Raw genomic sequence first — 19,010 nt, 5'->3', positions numbered from 1 at the left:
GGGTAAAAATTAAAGATGTCATTGAACTACTGTCTTGTTTATGAGACCATTCAGTGGTGAACTATTTCTGGCTGATAGGTTATAAGATATGTAAAGCTTTCTAGTACTCTTAAAATAACTAAATGGAGTATTATATATCAATTCATATCATTGACTTTATTTTAGTAGTATGCCTATAGAAAATATTATGGACTCAGTGTGTCATAAAATCACTCTTAAGAATCCATCCAGCAGGCCAGGCACAATGGCTTACACCTGTAATCCCTGCACTTTGGGAGGCCAAGACAGGCGGATCATTTGAGGTCAGGAGTTTGAAACCAGCCTGGCCAACACAGTGAAACCCTATCTCTACTAAAAATACAAAAGGTTAGCCGGGCATGGTGGCAGGCGCCTGTAATCCCAGCGACTCAGGAGGCTGAGGCAGGAGAATTGCTTGAACCCAGGAGGCAAAGGTTGCAGTGAGCCAAGATCACGCCACTGCACTCCAGCCTGGGCAACAGACCTCGACTCCATCTAGGAAAAAAAAAAAAAATCCAGCAGACATCTATCAGGAACATAGAAAATAACAAGTGTTGGCAAGGATGTGGAGAAATTGGAACACTTGTGCACTGTTCGTAGAAATATGAAATGGTACAGCCATTATGGAAAAGTGTGGTGATTCCTCATAAAATTAAAATGGAAATACCATGATCCAGCAATCCCAGTCAACATATATACTCAAAAAAATTAAAAGCAGGGTCTTGAAGAGATACTTGTGTTCCATGGTGATAGCAGCCATTATTCACAATAGCTAAAACATAGAAGCAGCCTAATTGGCCATCAGTAGATGAATGGGTAAGCAAAATGTAGTATATCCATGCAATGGAATATTATTCCACTTCAAGGAAGAAAATTCTGACACTGGCTACAGCATGAATGAACCTTGAGGACGTTATGCAGTTTTACAGGATGAGTTATGGAGCTGGATAGTGGTGATGGTGGCACATTAAGGATGTATTTAATACTGTTCTTAAATGGTACACTTAAAAATGGTAAATTTTATGTGTATCTTACAATCTTTTTTTAAATTGAAGAAAAATCCTGTAGATAAATTAGAAAATTCTTCCCTTCATAGGTTTATCTGCATTTGATTCTCCATGCTTGTACAAGGATTTATTTGTATTCAAATGGCAAATTACGTAATAGGAAATACTTGAAAATATTTATCATGGGTAATTGCTATTTTCTTGACTTCCTAAGATTTTATGTAATAATCATTTGAGTCAATATTGGTAGCTAATGTACTAATCTAATATTGATATCTTTGTTACTTAAAGATAATTTGATTGGATCAGCAGTTATTTCAAATTGATTAAACAAAAAATTATAAAACACCTAGTTTGTGCTAAGCAACATAATGCAGTGATCATACAGAGATAAAAGTCCTTAACTCAGAGTTAAATATCTACTAGGAAGACAGCAAGAATATGTGATAATACAAACTTGAGCACAGGGTGCTCTCAGTGTGGCAAGCACCATTTTAGGTAGTCTCACCAGCCTCTTGTTTCCCTAATATACATCATCCAGGTCAAGGTTCAGTCAGAGAAGCAGAATATATGTTTATATATAAGGAATTTGACTACGCTGTTGTGGGAGCTAAACAATCTGTAAAGCTGTTAGTGTTCTTTCTGATGCTGGAGCTTAGAGTCCACACCACAGTCAGTTAAGGGAAGATGGATGTAAAATGGGAGGCAGTTAAGAACAAGTGGAAATAACAAGCACAGACAAACCCATGTCAGTTTTTATCATCTCTGGCCTTGATAGTGGTTGTCCTGTATAACCCCCTATCCAACACAAACATGTGGTTTAGAGAAACCTGGTTAGAGAAACAAGAGTGATCCAGGGAAAGGATGGGAAGTTGTCCAGCTGCAGCTTGTGAGCTAACACAACATGTATGAGCTATAAAACAGCTGCTGCTTCACATTCATCCTCCAAATTTTGCTCAAGACTTGTGGCTTACCCTAACCAGAACATTGAGGGAAGATAATTCTGGAAAATGTAGTTCTGCCTAACCAAGCTGACATTACAAACCACCACAATAACTATCCTGTCAATAATTGTTAACCTGAATGAATAATGCTTAAAGATTTCAGCCCCAGGAGATCAAGTAAAACAGAGAGAGAGGGAAAGTGACAGATTCGAAAACAAATGGTGTCTGAGCTGGCATTTGGAAGTTAGCCAAGAGGGTGTCTCAGGGATTACATAGAGTCCAGGAAGATGGAACAGCATAGATGTAGGGGAGTGTGACATTTTAAAAACTCTCAAGTTTGAGTGAAATATAAATATTTAATAAATTATATTAATGGGTTTTTTTGGTTGGTTTTTTTTTTTTCTTTGAGACGGAGTCTCACTCTGTTGCCCAAGCTGGAGTGCAGTGGTGCGATCTCTGCTCACTGCAAGCTCCGCCTCCCGGGTTCACGCCATTCTCCTGCCTCAGCCTCCCAAGTAGCTGGGACTACAGGCACCTGCCACCATGCCCGGCTAATTTTTTGTATTTTTAGTAGAGACGGGGTTTCATCATGTTTGCCAGGATGGTCTCAATCACCTGACCTCGTGATCTGCCCGCCTCGGCTTCCCAAAGGGTTTTTTGGGTTTTTTTGTTTTTGTTTTTGTTTTGAGACAGGGTCTGGCTCTGTCACCCAGGCCAGAGTGTGCAGTGGTGCAATCTCGGCTCACTGTAGTCTCCGCCTCCTGGGCTCAAGTGATCCTCCCACCTTAGCCTCCTGAGTAGCTGGGACTACAGGCATGCACCACCACGCCCATCTAATTTTTGTGGGGCTTTTGGTAGAGACTGGGTCTCACCATGTTGCACAGGCTTGTCTCAAACTCCTAGGCTCAAGCAATCTGCTGGCTTTAGCCTCCTAAAGTTCTGGGATTACAGGCGTGAGCCACAGCACCTGGCCTATATTAGTGTTCTTAAATGATGTGCTTAGAAGTTGGATTTTGTGATGACAGAGGGCAGCCTCCCAAAAGTTTTAAGCAATAGGAATGATGACTAGATTTTTGTTTCAGAAAAATCACTAGCGACAGAGGGTGGTTTGGAGAGGCAAGACTAGTTAGGCTGTTGGATCATTCTGGCTAACCGACATTGAAGGCCTTAACCAAAGGCCTTGGCAGTACAGATGGAAAGAATTGACGAGAAATATTAAAGGCAACATTTGTAGGACCTGGCTGAGGAGAATACGGAAGAAGGAAAGAATCAGGTTGAGTCAGGATTCTTGCTTGAGAGAATAGAAAAGGGAGGTACTATTCACTGATTTGTAATACAGGGGAAACTGTGCTTCAGGAAAGGAAAGAATAGGGCTAAGTATACAGCCATGAAAACTCATCAATGTTTGAGGCATGGCAGAGAAAAAAGAATTCTGCAAAAGTGGGAATGGCCAGTCATTGGACGAAAACCAGGGGGGAGTAGTGTCGTAAAATTGAGAGAGTGGAGAGTTTCATCTAAGAAGAGTCAATAGTAACCAATTTTTTAGGGAGATTAAGAGAAGGACTGAAAGTGCCAATTAGAGCTAAGAGCTTAGAGGTCTTTGATGCCCTTACAGTAGTTTGGTTGAATGGTAGGGACAGAAGAAGATTACATGGGGTTAAAAGGATTGAACAGCAATGAAGAAATTGACTTAAATATAGAATAATTTCCAGAACATTTCTCACCCCAGTAACTAGAGGGAACCAAAGGTTGGCTCAGGGGAATGTTGTTTTAAGATAAGAGGCTTGAATGAAGAAAAAGTCAATGGAAGAAGAGGATGAAAAGAAAACAGTGAAGGAAGATACACATAGTAATATCCCTAAGTGAGAGAATAATATTCAGATGACAGGAATTAACAGAAGGTAAACATCTTCCATTGAAACTAGAAAGATAAAGATAGACCTTGAAAGAATGAAGTTTTTCACTGGGGGAACAGGAAGCTCATTCAACAATCATTTATAAAAAAAAAAATACCATGTGTCATGCTTACTGCTAGAAATTAAGATAAGACAATATGTCATCTCATCTCCACAGACTTTACAGTCTAGCAATGTAGACATAGACTAGTATAAGGGTTGCCATTGTTAAAACTGTAGGGTGGTAGGTGCATATATAAGTAAACTTAATCTAGTGTAGGAGATTATGAAAGGCCTTCTGGAGCAAGTAATATTTAAATTGGTATCTGTAGAAAAGAGAGATCATCAAACAGAGGGAATATTAATACCTTGTGCAAAGCGCCTGAGATAGGAAAGAACATGGCACCTTGAAAAACAATTCTAGAAATGAATGAATGGAGCACAGAGAGGGAAAGGGAGGGTGTGAGAGATAATGCTGGAGAAGTGGATCATCCAGATTATGCACGTTTATGGCCTTTTTGACCATATTAAAGAATTCTATGTTTTTTTTTTTTTTAATAATGGAAAGCCAGTTGTGTTTTTTTAAGAGACTTTATGCAAGGTAAGTATGGATAATGTATTAAAAGAGTTACCAGCAAACTTTTCCTCTTTAGGGCCAGATTGTAATGGGTCAGACTCTGAGGGCCACATACAGTCTGTGCTACATAATTGTCTTTATGTTTTGTTGCGTTTTCTTTTTACAACCGTTTGACCCCTGTAAGACTGTAGAAAATAGTAAGAGTAGGTGGTGGGAGCATCTAGGAAGCTATCAGAGTAGTCTAAGGAGGACCTGATATGGCTTGGGAGAGAATGGCCATAATGAGAAAGAAGAGACTTGCCATAAGATTTTAGAGTTTGAATTAACAAAGCTTGCTTGTAGATAGGAGGAGAGGAGGATGTGAGATTGAGGAAAGCATGTAAATTGCCTCGTAGGGTTCTGGCTGTGTGGTACTGTTAATTAAGATACAAAATAGAGGAGAAGAAGCAGGTTTTAAGGGGGAAGCTACTGCATTCAGTTTTATTGTTGAATATAAGTTGACAATTAGATGGTTCTATGGCAACATGAGGAAATGAGCTTCAGATCTGGTAAAAGTAATGGCCAAAAAAACAAAGTAGGGCATCATTAGCATATAGACAGTAAGTCCAGGGAATGGCTAAGGTAACATAGGAAAATTGTATGGAGTAAGAAGAGAGGGCTGTCTCAGCCAGATTGGATGGAGGAAATCAAGCAGGCAAAGGAGACTGGTGAGAAAGGGCCAATTTCAATTATGATTTTTTTGACCTATGATTTACTTAAAAGTATGTTTTTGAAATTTCTAAACATATTTGTTCTTTCAGTTCTTTTTATTGTTGATTTCTAACTTAATTACGGGCTGGTCAGAGAATGTGGTCCGTATGATATCAACTTGAAATGATTGAGAGTCACTTTCAGCCTAAAACAGGTGTCAGCAAACTATAACCTGTGAGCTAAATCTGGCCTGCCACCTAGTTTTGTACAGCCTGGAAGCTAAGCATGATTTTTACATTTTAAATATTATACATAAAAATTATACAAAATTCAAATTTTAGTGTCCATAAATAAAGTTTTATTAGAACATAGCTACACTCATTCATTTACATATTGTCTGTGGCTTCTTTGTTATCATGTTGACAGAGCTGAGTACTAGCAACAGAGACCATATGCTCCACAAAGCCCAAAATATTTACTATCTGCCCTTCACAGAAAAAGTTTACCTGCCCCTGGCTTCCAGTGTGTTCAATTTTTAATGTTTTAGGTGTTCTTGAAAGAAATCTGTACTCTCCAGATAACATATGCAGGGTTTTATATATGTTTATTAATCTTACTGACTGTGTTACACAAATTTATATACTTACAACATTTGTCTGCTTAATCTACCAAATACTGAGAAATGTAAACTAAATTTCCTAATTTGGCAGCGGATCTGTTAAGTTTGTTTTTTTTGTTTGTTTGTTTTGGGGCTTTTTTTATAGTTCTGTCAATTTTACTTTATAAATTTATAGTTTAGGTAACTAGAAGCAAATAAGTTTAGAATTGTTATCTCCTCTCACTGAGTTAAGCTTTTATCAGTATGTAATGATGATCTCTTTTTTTAACTAATAGTGTCTACATTAAGGTATATTTTGCCTGATATGAATATACCAGCTATCTTGTTAACATTTTCCTGGTGTAACTTTTCATCCTTCTTTCAACCTCTATGGCTGTTTAAGTTCTAGATACATATTTTCAAACAGCATATAGCAGATTTTTTATTCAATCTGGCAATCTTTGACTTTAAAGAGTATAGTCCATTTTCATTTATTGTAATTAGCAATTACTGTTCTATTCTGATTCATTCCCACTAAGATATTTTATATTTTCTGTTTTGTAGCCTATTCTGGTTTTTGCTATTCATTGTTTTGGATTGACTAATTTAATTCCAATTGTTTTTTTCTCTAATAGTTTGAGTTACTCTATTTCTGTTATAATGATCACTCTAGAAATTTTAATATTTTAATCTCTCTTTTATGTTTTATCTTGTTGCCTGTGTTATGTTTCTAGTCTACTGTTTTTCCCTTCAAATGTTTTAAACTTGTTATTTATCCCCACTATTGAATTTCTATCTTAGTCCATTTATGCTTCTATGACAGAGTACCTGAGACTGGATAATTTATAAAGAAAATACAATTAATTTTTCACAATGCTGGGGGCTGGAAAGTCCAAGATCAAGGTGGCAGCCAGATTGGTATCTGGTGAGGACTGCTCTCTGCTTCTGAGATGGCACCTTGCTTCTGTACCTTCTGGTGGGAAGGCATACTGTGTCCTCACATGGCAGAAGGGACAGAAGGGCAAGAGAGAACTCTTTTCAACCTTGAGCCGTTTTGTAAGGATGCTAAATCCATTCAGGGGGCAAGGTCCTCATGACTTAATCATCTACCAAAAGGCTTTCCCTCTCAAAACCATCATAATGCGGATTAAGTTTCAACATGAATTTTGAAGGGGACACATCAAACACAGCAATTTCTAATTTCAATGATAGGTTTAATATCTTTACATTCTACTTATTTCTTTTCAAATTTGCCTGATTATTTTAGTACTTTTTTGTTCCATCATTACACTTTCAATATCCACTTTATTTACTTAAAAATATTAAGCATACTTTTATTTTGGATCTGATCATTCTTGTACTTACAGCCTTTGCAGGTCTCTGTGTCTAACATTTGTGGTTTGTTATTTCTGCTGTCTCTTTCATGATGGCTTGATTACTTTTTGTGTTTTTGTGATTTGTCTTGTTGTTAGCTCATATTTATTGGAAATGGGTCTGTGGAAGTCTTTGACACCTGGTCGAAGAGGCATTCTTCTACAGATAACTTGCATTTTCTTCTCCCAGTGTCCAACTTAAACAACCAATTTAAACTTGGAATTTTGAGGTCCACAGACAGTACAAAGTCTGGCCTAAAACCTCCTAAAGTTAGGTTTGTGGTTAGGAATGTCCAAGGAAAAGGTATTTTGTTTTGTTTTTCTTTTTGTCCCCTTCTATCCAGAGCCAAGCTTGAGATAAGCAAGTATGACAGGCAGAATTCTACAGTGCCCCATGATCTCTGCTCCCTTGTGTTACCCCAAGTATAATCCTCCCTCCCCTGAATGTGGGTGGAATCTGTGACTTGCATCTAATCAATAGAATATGGCAAAGGTGACAGGCTGTCACTTCCATCATGACATTACGTTATATACAACTTTGTCTTAACAGGCTAGAGAGACTCTTCCATGGCATTCAAACTGCCATGTTGTGAACTGCCTGTGGAGAGAACCACAAAGCAGGGAACTGTAGACAGCCTCTTGGACCTGCAAACAGACTCCAGCTGACAACCAGTGAGAAGCCAGGGCCCTCAGTCATATAAGTCACAAGGAAATGAGTTCATCCAACAACCAGAGGGAATTTGGAAGTATATCTTCTCCTAGTCAAGCCTCTGATAAGAACACAACCCCAGCCAATACCTGGATTACAGCCTGGTGAGACCCTGAAGCAGAGAACCTTGATAAAACATGTCCAAGCTTTTAACCCATAGAAACTATAAGATAAATGTGTATTGTTTTAAGCCTCTAAATGTGTGATATGTTAGGCAACAATAGAAAACTAATACAGCAAAGGTCTCCACCACCTCCATCTGTGGCATGGATTTTTTTTCCTCATTCACCCACCAGGGGTCCCTTTTCAGAGGGTACAATCCAAATCGCCACCTTTGTGCAGGCTCTAGACTTGGTTTCCTAACCTTGCAAACATGGCCTTTAAACCCAACCTTCAGGTCACCAAAAATTGGTAGCTATATCCAGAGCAAACACCCATTTCGGGTCTCATTCAACTTTCTTATTTCTTTGAGGATTTCCCACATCTACTTTAGCCATGTGCTTCTAAATTATGGTGTTTAAAATATTTTATCCAACAAGTGTTATGTTTTTTAACAAGAGGATTTCCTTACATACCTAATCTGCTATACGCCTGGGAATTTCCATTACTCATCAGCCCATTGAAGGTAAATTTCCTACTACTACCAAACCCCAAGCTACTTAAGCAAAAGAGATTATGATCTCTTAATTGCCAAATCCAGTCAACTCTTTCCAGTCCTCATGTTAATTGGCCTCTCTTTTTCAGCAGCATTTGGTACAGGTGGCCACAGCTTTTCCTTCCTTTCTTTCCTCCTCTGGCTCCTAATCACATATGTTTATGCTATTTCTGCTGTCACCATTTCTTCTCAATTTCCTTAGCTGACTCTACTTTTTCTGCCTCCCTCTTAAATCTTGGTGCTCCTCAGAGTTCTATCCTAGGAATTTTATTCTCATTCTGTAATACATACTGTACATGGATTACCTTATCCATTCCCATGGCTTCTACTATCATGAGTATGCTGGTGACTTCCTAATCTGTACCTCAAATTGTGTTTGGAAAGATAGATTAGGTTAAGTGAGATGAGACAATAGCTGGGATCATAGGTGTGTGACATTGCACGTATCAGGTGCAATGATCCCAGCTATTAGGGAGGCTGAAGTGAGAGGATAGCTTGAGCTCAGGAGTTCAAGACCAGCTTGGGCAACATAGTAAGACCTGTCTTAAAAAAAAAAAAAAAGAAGAAGAAGAAAAGAAAAGATCTACCCAAAATCTCAGTAGCTTAATATGGAAAAGTTTACTTTTTGCTCATATAGAGTGTACTGCGGGTCCAAGTGACTCCCCAGAGAAACTGTCCTCCATATGTTGACTCAATGATCCAGGGTTAGAACTCTCACCTTCACCTTCCCATCATAAAATTTCCATTGTTGTGGGAGGGGGTCAGAGCAGGTTTTGCATCAGCAATTAAATGCTTTGGCTAAATGAGACATGCATCACTTCATTCACTACCCATTGGCCAGAACTTGTCACATGACATTACCCAACCACAAGGGAGGCTCCACACAAGAAGGAGAGGAGAACTGGTTATCGGTGAGAACTAGTACTGTCTACCACACAAATCTAGATCTCTTTTGTGAGCCCCAGATCTGTGCATCCAACTGCTCTCTCAACATCTTTACCTAAATGTTCCACAGGTACCCCAAACCCAATGTGTCCAAAATTAAACTCATTATTTTTTCCCAATCCTATAACACTTTATTTTATATTTTCAACGTTAGTTGATGGATACAACGCAGGAAACGTAGTTATCGCCACCTCCCCTCTCTCTCTTACTTTCCTCTCACACCTAATAAATGACTAGACTTATCACCTATCTGCTCTACTTCTTCCCCATGGCCATTGCCTCTATTCAGATCATCCTAGTTTCTCACTTGGAACTCTGCAACACCAAAGGATTCTTCACCCACTGTCTGGCACCTCACCAGTCCCCCCTACACTCTGTTGCCTAAACCCAAATGTGCTTGTGTTAGTCCTCTTCAGCAGTCTTTCCATTGCCTATATGGGTAAAATATGTTTAGGGCCCGCCATTACCTGGTTTTATCTATCCTCTCCAGCCTTTCCTCTTCCATTACCCACCCTTATCCTATCCTCATTCCCCATAGCACCACCTATGGTGAAATACTTGCATTTCCCTAAACTCAACCATCGTGCCAAAGCATGCCCTTGTTTACCCTGTCCCTCTACCTGGAACACACTTCCTCCCTCGGTCTGCCTAGAAAATTATTCATCTTTCAAGGTGCAACTCAAACATTGTCTCCTCTATGAGGCTTTTCTTGACACCTATCCTCCCTCCTTATCGTGTAGCCTGACCCCTTTGTTCATTGCATCTCACTCTATCCTGTACGGATGTCTCACATCTACAATATTTCATTATGCTTATTTATGTGACTGGCCAGTCTGGAACATGCTTTTGTAGATGAATGAAGATATCTGTCTCTCTACAACAGACAGATCCCACAAGTCAAGAACTATTGTCTTACTCATTATTGAACCTCCAGAGCTTGACAGGGTGTTTGGGTAGGTGCTAAGTAAATGTCTGATTAATTAGTTAATCCTCCCTCTAAGTCTTGAAATACCGCTGTTTCCTTCTGTGGCTCCTCTTCCTCCTTCTTGCCCTTTGGTTGTGTCTTTGATCATTGTCTGATCTTTTATCTCCCCTTGTTTTTGCTGCCACCTTCCTAAATATCTCCCAAATCCATATATATCTCTTCATCTCTACTGCTACCATCCTAGTCCACATTACTATTACCCTCCTCAACTGCATCACTGCAGTAATCTCTCAACTGGTCTATTCATATCTGTTCTGGCTAACTTCCAATCTGTTTGCTCCAGTTTTATTGATTGTTCCGTAATGCAAACCTGATCATGTCACCCTTGCTTAAATATCTTTAGTACAGATAAACCCACTTCTCTTAAAGACAAAAGTTGTGACGGACTGGCCCCTTCCTGCCTATTCAACCTCATCCTCATCATGCTACACCCTCTGCCCACAACCCAGTGCCACCTCACATACTTCGTCTTTCAGCTTTTGTCAAACTAGTCTTTTTTTTTTTTTTTTTTTTTTTTTTTTTTTTGCCCTTCAACTTCCTACCTTCCTTCTGGCACAGGATTTTTAAATGTTCTATTCCCTCTGAACTTTCCCTTCCTCTTGGTCTAGTGGAACTGCAACTCACGTTTCATATTTCAGCTTAAGTGTTGGGTCATTTTGTTATTTTTTTGGCTCTAGGAAGTCTTCCCTGGTCCTCTTCTCCTCTGTTGTAGGCATCCATGGCACAGGGTTCTGATCCTTCACAGCACACTTAACAATCACAATTTACCATTTCTTTGTGTGGTGAGGGCCTCCTTTACTAGTCTGAAAGTTCCATGAAGGCAGCCCCTCATGCTCGTCATAATATCCTTGAAGTTTAGAATGGTACACAGCACATAGTAAATGTTCAATAAATGTTTTGGAGTAAGTGAATGAAGAAATGAATTATCTCAGCAACTGAGATTCAAAAACTTGAAGTAATCATTGACTCATCCTACTGTTTTATTCCCCATATCCAGGTCCCAAGTTATATGTCCTCCAATTTTATGATCCCTGTGGTTTCAGCCTACACCCTTCCTACACAATACCCAGAATATCACCATACCGTCTAGCTTCTTTGTCTCTACCCACAATTTATCTTATATGATATGGTACAATCTGTCATAAAGGCTATGTTTATCATGTTATATCTCAGTCAAAAATATTTAGTGTTTATTTTTTAAATATTTCAAATATATCTTGCTTGGATTTAAAGCTCTCCACCATCTGGCTGCAATCCATCTAAGTCAGCTATTTTTCTTCTCCCACCCTCTCTAAATGCCCCTCCCTATTTATTTATTTATTTATTTATTTAAGCACTCTGTCACTCAGGCTAAAGTGCAATGGCATGATCGTGACTCACTGTAGCCTCAAACTCCTGAGCGCAAAGGATCCTCCTGCCTCAGCCCCCCAAAGTGCTGGATTACAGGCGTCAACCACCACACCCAGCCAAAATGTTCCACTCTTGAACTGTGCTAATATCCCAGAAATACATCACTTGAATTTCAGCAACCAACCCTGGGCCTAGGGCACCCCTCCCACAGCCCTTTCTCCCTCCATCCATCCAAAGCCATCCGTGCTCAAGGTTTACCTGAATACTTCCTTGCCTGATTTCTCCAGCTCTGCCAGCTGTGAGTTACTCTTCTCTCCACCTGGAAACCTCTTCCCCAGACTCTATGCCTGGCTAGCTCCTTCTCATCCTCGAGTTCTCTAAGTGGAAATGTCCACTCCTTAGAGAAGCCTTCCCCAGTCCTCCATCTTCTCTAAAGACATTCTCCCAGTGTATTCTGTCTAGCTAGCACTCTGTTTTTTTTCCCTCAAGGCCCTTAATACAATGTGTCATTGACTTATCATTTACTTGTTTTTCATTTCTCTTCTCAATTAGGTGGTAGAGTCTGTGAGGCAAGGAACTTTTCTGCCTTGTTCTCTGAAAAACCTGTAATAACCTGGTCAGTTATTAAACCTATATAACCTGGTCGGGCACAGTGGCTCACGTCTGTAATTCCAGCACTTTGGGAGGCCAAGGCAGGCGGATCACCGGAGGTCAGGAGTTCAAGACCATCCTGACCAACATGATGAAACCCATCTCTACTAAAACTACAAAATTAGCCGGGCATGGTGGCGCATGCCTGTAATCCCAGCTACTTGGGAGGCTGAGGCAGGAGAATTGCTTGAGCCCAGGAGGTGGAGGTTGCAGTGAGCCAAGGTTGCAACATTGCACTCCAGCCTGGGCAACAAGCATGAAATTCTGCCTCAAAAAAAAAAAAAGAAAAAGAAAAAAAAAAAACAAACCTATAACACCAGCTCACTGTATGGCCTATAGCATTTACTTAATGAGTATATTTATTAATATTATTTTACAAATAAATATTTATAAAGAAATGATTCGCCTTCCCTTTGAAGGGATCTTAACACTCAACACATTTGAAGTCTGCACAGCTAGTACTTAACTCTTAGCACTGTTTGCTCTTCATTTTTCATTATCAGCCTCATCTCCCTGGTTAGAATAGATGAGATTATAAGGTTTTTGATGACAATGATAATGTCATACTGATGCGACCTCCACAGTAAATCTGGCACAGTGGTTAAAGTAAACACTTAATAAATATTTAATTAGCAAGAAACCTGTCTTACTTCCTTATGTTTCTGGCATTCATGTGTCAGACACAAAGAAAAGGTACAAAAGAAAGATTAAAAAATCATAATGTTGGGCCGGGCGCGGTGGCTCAGGCCTGTAATCCCAGCACTTTGGGAGGCCGAGGCGGGCGGTTCACGAGGTCAGGAGATCAAGACCATCCTGGCTAACACGGTGAAACCCCGTCTCTACTAAACAAAATACAAAAAATTAGCCGGGCGTGGTAGCGGGCGCCTGTAGTCCCAGCTACTCGGGAAGCTGAGGCAGGAGAATGGCGTGAACCCGGGAAGCGGAGCTTGCAGTGAGCCGAGATAGCGCCACTGCACTCCAGCCTGGGCCACAGAGCGAGACTCCGTCTCAAAAAATTAAATAAATCATAATGTTGACCTCAAAGAGGAAGTCTACCCTTGAGTTTAGCAAGATTTTTGCCACACACAACGTGATGCTGGCAGTGGCAGGGGCAGTAATCTTTATTTCGTCATTTCTGAAACATAGGAGCAGTAACGGAAGCAAGTGAAATGCTCGGTCTTAGACAATTGCGTCGTGCTATGACCGGACCTTTTCTTGAAAGGTAAATGCATTTACCACATGCTTTTAATCTAGATTAAATAATCACTAACCAAAAGAAAGTGTCGTCTAATTGTTAGTGGTTTCTATCACTTGTTTTCTTTGGTGCGGGAAGAGTTGTATTTGAATGGTTCTATTAAGTTGATGGATTTTACGCAATCAGTAAGATTCTGCAGTGCTGGATGAAACGTGAAAAAGTATATATAGCACCGCTTCTATTTTAATTTATGCTTCTGCCAAATGTTTGGGTTGTGCTGAAAGGGAAATGTATTTCCTGCTTTTCTTGGCCTGGATTTGCGAGTAGCTATTTCCCTGTGGTATTGTGCGATGATTTTGTCCATTTATGTGAAAGTTAGGGTGGGGTGGCCTAACGTTTTCACAGCGGCTATGGTAACTTTTTGTAAATTCGGAACTGCTACTGTGAATTTCAGGATTTTACAGAAACCTATGATCCTATCTTCTTCCACCTCTCCAGTGGCAAAGCCTAGTGTAAGCTCATATTCTGTTTAGCACCAGCATATATTTCAATATTTTATGATGGTCTGCAAAGAGCACCATTGACTTACAAGTTAGAAAAGGAGCAAAAAGTGTGAGAAAAATTGCCACTGCCAATTCTGCTGCGGACTGTGGGCTTTCTATTCTCATGGATGGCTCAGATTCCTCACCACATTTTCCCGTTGGCCCCTTTCTTATCCGACATTGCATTATCTAAAAATGTTTGGTGAATTGTAAGGTACTTGGTAATGTTGCTGTTGCTGCTATTGTAACAGGTACAGGGAGATGAGGTGTCCTTCTCCCAACCCTCCCACAGGTCCAAGGACTTGGAAGTTAACTTTTGAGAGCTGAACAATACAACAATAAATAATTGATGACATTTGTTTAAAGAAATGACCTTAAAATGTAGAAGAAATAACAAAGCCAAAACATTTTCCCATGAGTTTGCCTAAATATGAAGTAAAATTTTGGCTTCCTAAAAAAAAAAATCAGGGGTGCATACAATGTTTTATGCACAAAAATATGTTTCATTGTTATTGATTTAAATAAAAATGGAAACAATTCTATCAGTAAGTGGGGAATTCATTAAGCAAGTTATAGTACGTAGCTATAATGGAAAGACCCATCACCATTAAAAATGTTATAAAAAGTTTTTAGTGACATAGAAGAATGTGTATGGTAAAATGCTGAGCATAAAAGGAAGATATAACCCCTTATAAAAAGAAATATCTCAACTAGCTTTTTAAAAAATGCATGGAAGTCTGACTAAAAGGAAAGACACTAAAAATATTAATGAGTAGTAGGAGTTTGGGTGATTTCACTTTTCTGCCTTTAGATATTTTATATTTTGACATAAAGCCTAAACAAGAATATTGGCAAACTTGAGAAGATAATACCTGAACAGATTAGAAGCGTTTAATGAGGTCTAGAGTAAGGGTCTCCAAGAGCAAGTTTGTCAAAGTTTATGTAGCAATGCCAGGGAAGAGTAAGATTGATACATCACACCCAGTTGGCAGTCAATATAAAAATCATCCATTCATCTTCTCTCATACTTATTTCAGTTCAGTGCTTACCAAGCAAATTTATGATTTTCATTGGCATTCTTATGTGTTCCCCTGATAGGCAAAATTCACTGACTGCACCAACATGTACCTTATGTTATTTTGGCTTATATACATCAGTCTCCTGTGAGTTGGTTGGTGGGAATCAGTTCTGGAGAAATCAGTCATTTCTTGGTGCCCTGATAAGATCAAATTTCTGGACCTGCAAACCTGAAGGCTGGCTGCTGAGCTGCAGAAACAACACAAGAATTGTTGACCACTGATGGCACTAGAACACCCACAAATTGCCTCATTGTTACTACTCTTATATGACAATCACAGTCTCAGAGCTGGCCCTTAAGCTGGCTCTCCCTTCCAGGCTTTCTAAGAGATACTTTGTTTTATTCTCAGGGGATGACAGCATGGGAGGAAGTGGCTCCACATCTAAACCCAACACTGGTGAGTTTACGACAGGAATAATTACCTGCCTCACGACTGAGTTAAAATAACTAGAAATTGTGCTGAAGGGCTATAATGGAAAGGCACTAGCTAGTGCATTTCTGAAGTTGGAATAATCCAATTTTACCAGGACACAGAATCTAATGCCAGGAGGGGTGAAAGGGGGAACCACAGAGACCTGCCTGGCCCTCCAAATCTGAGTAAAGGGTGTCTCTGCTCGATATCAAACTGGGTGGGTCCTGCTCCCCTATTTGTGGTGTAGGCATTGGGAAAACCACTGTGGCTGTTTTTGGCTAGGCACTGTTAATAGCTGCTCTGCAAAAAGAGCAAACATAAAAGGGCAACAGTTTCAAGGTCAAATTCCCCAAGGACTTTGGGAAGCATTTGTTGTTTCTCCCTAGCTGGGAGATGCTTTCCTTAAGCTAGAGGGAGCATATCTCTTCAGGAGTTCCTATTAAAATCTTTGAGGAGGGCAACACATGAGATTTTTTTTTTTTTTTTTTTATCAAAGGGACACTAGGCTTGTATTTCATGTATGTAGTTGATTTTTAAGTTCTAATTTTCATTTAAAAGTACTTGGAATCTAAAAAACAATGTACTCTCATTTTTGTAAGAGTTGCAGCCCCATCCTTAATTTCCACTGGTTGCTTGGGTAGAATGGGGCACCTGGGGACACTTAAGCTGGAAGGGTATCATGAAAAGTGACAGATACACTAATTCCTTTTGTGTTTTCTTGTAGAAAGACAAGGCACTCTCTCCACAGCAGCCCCAACAACTAGCCCTGCACCCTGTCTCTCTAACCACCACAAGTAAATGAGCATTCTCCCATCTGTTTCATCTTGTACCACATGGGATTTGATGTTGTGTTGACAGTCTTGGCTTGGGAACTTGGGCAGGGAGACTGGGGAGAAAGGACTAGAAATAGTAAAAGAACAAAGTCAGTTTGTGATCTCAGGAGTATGGCTCTTAATTTGACATCCCCTAAGCTTCAAGAGATCCATGGATCCCCTAAGCTTATAGGTAAAATTTGCTGGGTGGGGAATTATGAACATTGTGTGGGTTGAGGGAGGGGAGAGGAAGAGGCCACAGCTTCCTCTGCCTCTGAGGCCTCAAATGGATGTGAGACTCAAAAGCAAAAGCTGAAAACCACTGGGTGAAATTTCATTAATCAGTGTGAAAACCATTTCAGGAGTCCATCCATAGGCAGGAAAGGTTTCACTCTTTAGGAAAGGCCTTCAAAAGCCCAACAGTTCATCCTCTGCCTTTCTTTGCCAAAACAGCAAAAAACATTTAATCCTTGCCTTTTGTGCTGGGGTTCTACTGACACTGCTGCTGATAGCCTTTATCTTCCTCATCATAAAGAGCTACAGAAAATGTAAGTGGTCTCCAAGGGATAGGACAGCCCTTCTCTCTCTGCCATTGATACTAGAATTAGCTATGAGTGAGTAACAGCAGGAGGTAGGGGAGGGTGCAGTGTGATAAAACCTGCTTAGCCCACCCTGTCTGCAGACTGAAGACTCAAATCCCTTCATTTTTCTTCTGCCCTGCCTCCCACCCACCTGCCAACACCTCCTCCCTACCCCACCCTTTACCCAAGATCGAAGGGAGAGGCTCCCCATTTCCCCAGGCCCATTGCTGAGATGGGTCCCTCTTCTTTCTGGCACCATGGCAGGTCACTCCAAGCCCCGGGCCCCGGATCCTCACTCAGATCCTCCGGCCAAGGTAAGATGACCACACTGTTTTGGGGACAGCGAAGGGCTACCGTCACTGGAATTACCCTCCATACTCATCATTATCTACTAGAATGGTGGTATTGATTTCCAGACACTGGGCAAGTGATTCTTCGACCAAAGTGCTCAGGTTGCTTGTAAAGAGCAACCTTTTGCTCCAAACTGAACTCACTCATTCCTCCTTTTTCTCCCTCTGCAGCTTTCATCCATCCCAGGGGAATCACTTACCTATGCCAGCACGACTTTCAAACTCTCAGAAGAAAAGAGCAATCACTTGGCTGAGAACCATTCTGCAGACTTTGACCCCATTGTCTATGCTCAAATTAAAGTAACAAACTAACCCGGCTTTTCCAATGAGGCTTGAATCCATTTCCTCTCATCTCAGCCCTATCTTCACACATCACTTTCCCTTTTTTACAAATTTTGGACCACCACCTGTGTGAAACTGCAGTTGGAGTTGTTTAGATGTGATCTGGCAATGCTATCCACAGCTTTGGAGACCAATGGTCAGTCTTTTCCTGGACAGAGAAAAGATTGATGGCCCACCCGCTTGAACTGACAGCCTGTGAGCCCCTTGGGGGCATAGACTGCCTTCCTTGGACCCTTCCAAAGTGTGTGGTACAGAGCTCAGTGCACAGAGTATTCACCCAGCATCATGAATCAACTTGGGAGGAGTCAACCAAATAAACAATCTACCAAGAATTTCAAATAAAGTCAAACCCCCCCACAGTGCTGCCTCCATCTTTATTATTTGTTTGTCTGTTCCTGCCACCTTCTCCAGAGGTCAAGATTAAAAGTCTGGAGCTCATTCACAGCCAAAAACACCACCAAAGGTGATGGCACTTGGAAATAAGCTCAGATTTGACTGGGGTGCAGGTACTAAACTCTGCCACTAACTAGCGGCATTCATTTAGGCAAACTTGTTAAACTTTTCAAGCCTTAAGTCTTTCATCTTGAAAACAGAGATAACACTTACCACTAATATTTAGTGTGAAGATTAAATGAAATATCTTATACATAAGCATTCTATACATCCAAGAGCTCTACACAAACACAAGCTCCCTACTGTATAAAGCACTATGCAAATGGAGATTTCTACCTCCATCCTATAGCATAAGAGGTATGCATAACAATATTATATGAGAAGCAAAGATAAAGATTAATCTAAACATTAATTCCCCCAAAATCCCAATGAATAATCACATATAAAAATCCCATTAAAAATATCATCAGATGAGTCCCAAAGGTGAACAACAACAAAATATCAATAAGATGATTTTTCACTGGGCAGGCTTACTCTAAATTTCATATGTAAACCATAAACAAGACAGCAAATCCAGAAAAATGTATAAAAATAAATAATTAAAGTTATATGGGAAGGCTAGCCCTTGCAGCTAACTAAAAGTACCTGTTTTATTAAGCATCACTAATTAAAGCAATAATTTAATGGTACATGAATAAATAAATCAATTGAATAGAATTTAAAGACCAGAAATACATCAAAATATATAAGGAAATTTAGAGTATGATGAAGATGGCATATGAAATCATTTGGGAGAAATTGGTTTATTCAATAAGTGGTATTAAGATAACTAGATAACCATGTAAATGAAAATAAAGTAGGATCCATATTTCACTTCTTGTATGAAAATAAATCCCAGACGTGAAAAA

General features: G+C 40.0%; 1 protein-coding gene across 3 annotated transcripts; it reads left to right on the top strand.

Annotated features, from left to right (window-relative positions):
* Positions 1-73: 73 nt before the first annotated feature.
* On the top strand, positions 74-18,069 carry C1H1orf162 (chromosome 1 C1orf162 homolog). Of its 3 annotated transcripts, XM_009246370.4 has the most exons (7): positions 74-7,915; positions 13,544-13,619; positions 15,562-15,609; positions 16,349-16,418; positions 16,890-16,984; positions 17,282-17,331; positions 17,539-18,069. In XM_009246370.4, the coding sequence occupies exons 3-7, from the start codon at positions 15,573-15,575 to the stop codon at positions 17,677-17,679; spliced, it is 393 nt and encodes a 130-aa protein (XP_009244645.1). In that variant the 5' UTR covers positions 74-7,915; positions 13,544-13,619; positions 15,562-15,572; the 3' UTR covers positions 17,680-18,069. The 3 variants fall into 3 exon arrangements, with proteins under 3 accessions (XP_009244645.1, XP_054385553.1, XP_024087865.1); XM_054529578.2 differs by lacking the exon at positions 13,544-13,619; XM_024232097.2 differs by lacking the exons at positions 74-7,915; positions 13,544-13,619; positions 16,890-16,984 and having other exon boundaries at positions 15,565-15,609; positions 17,207-17,331.
* The last annotated feature ends 941 nt before the right edge of the window (positions 18,070-19,010 follow it).

Source organism: Pongo abelii, chromosome 1 (assembly GCF_028885655.2).
Source record: "Pongo abelii isolate AG06213 chromosome 1, NHGRI_mPonAbe1-v2.0_pri, whole genome shotgun sequence".
In the NCBI taxonomy this organism is placed as follows: Eukaryota; Metazoa; Chordata; class Mammalia; order Primates; family Hominidae; genus Pongo; species Pongo abelii.
This window is presented reverse-complemented; position numbering and strand designations above follow the sequence as displayed.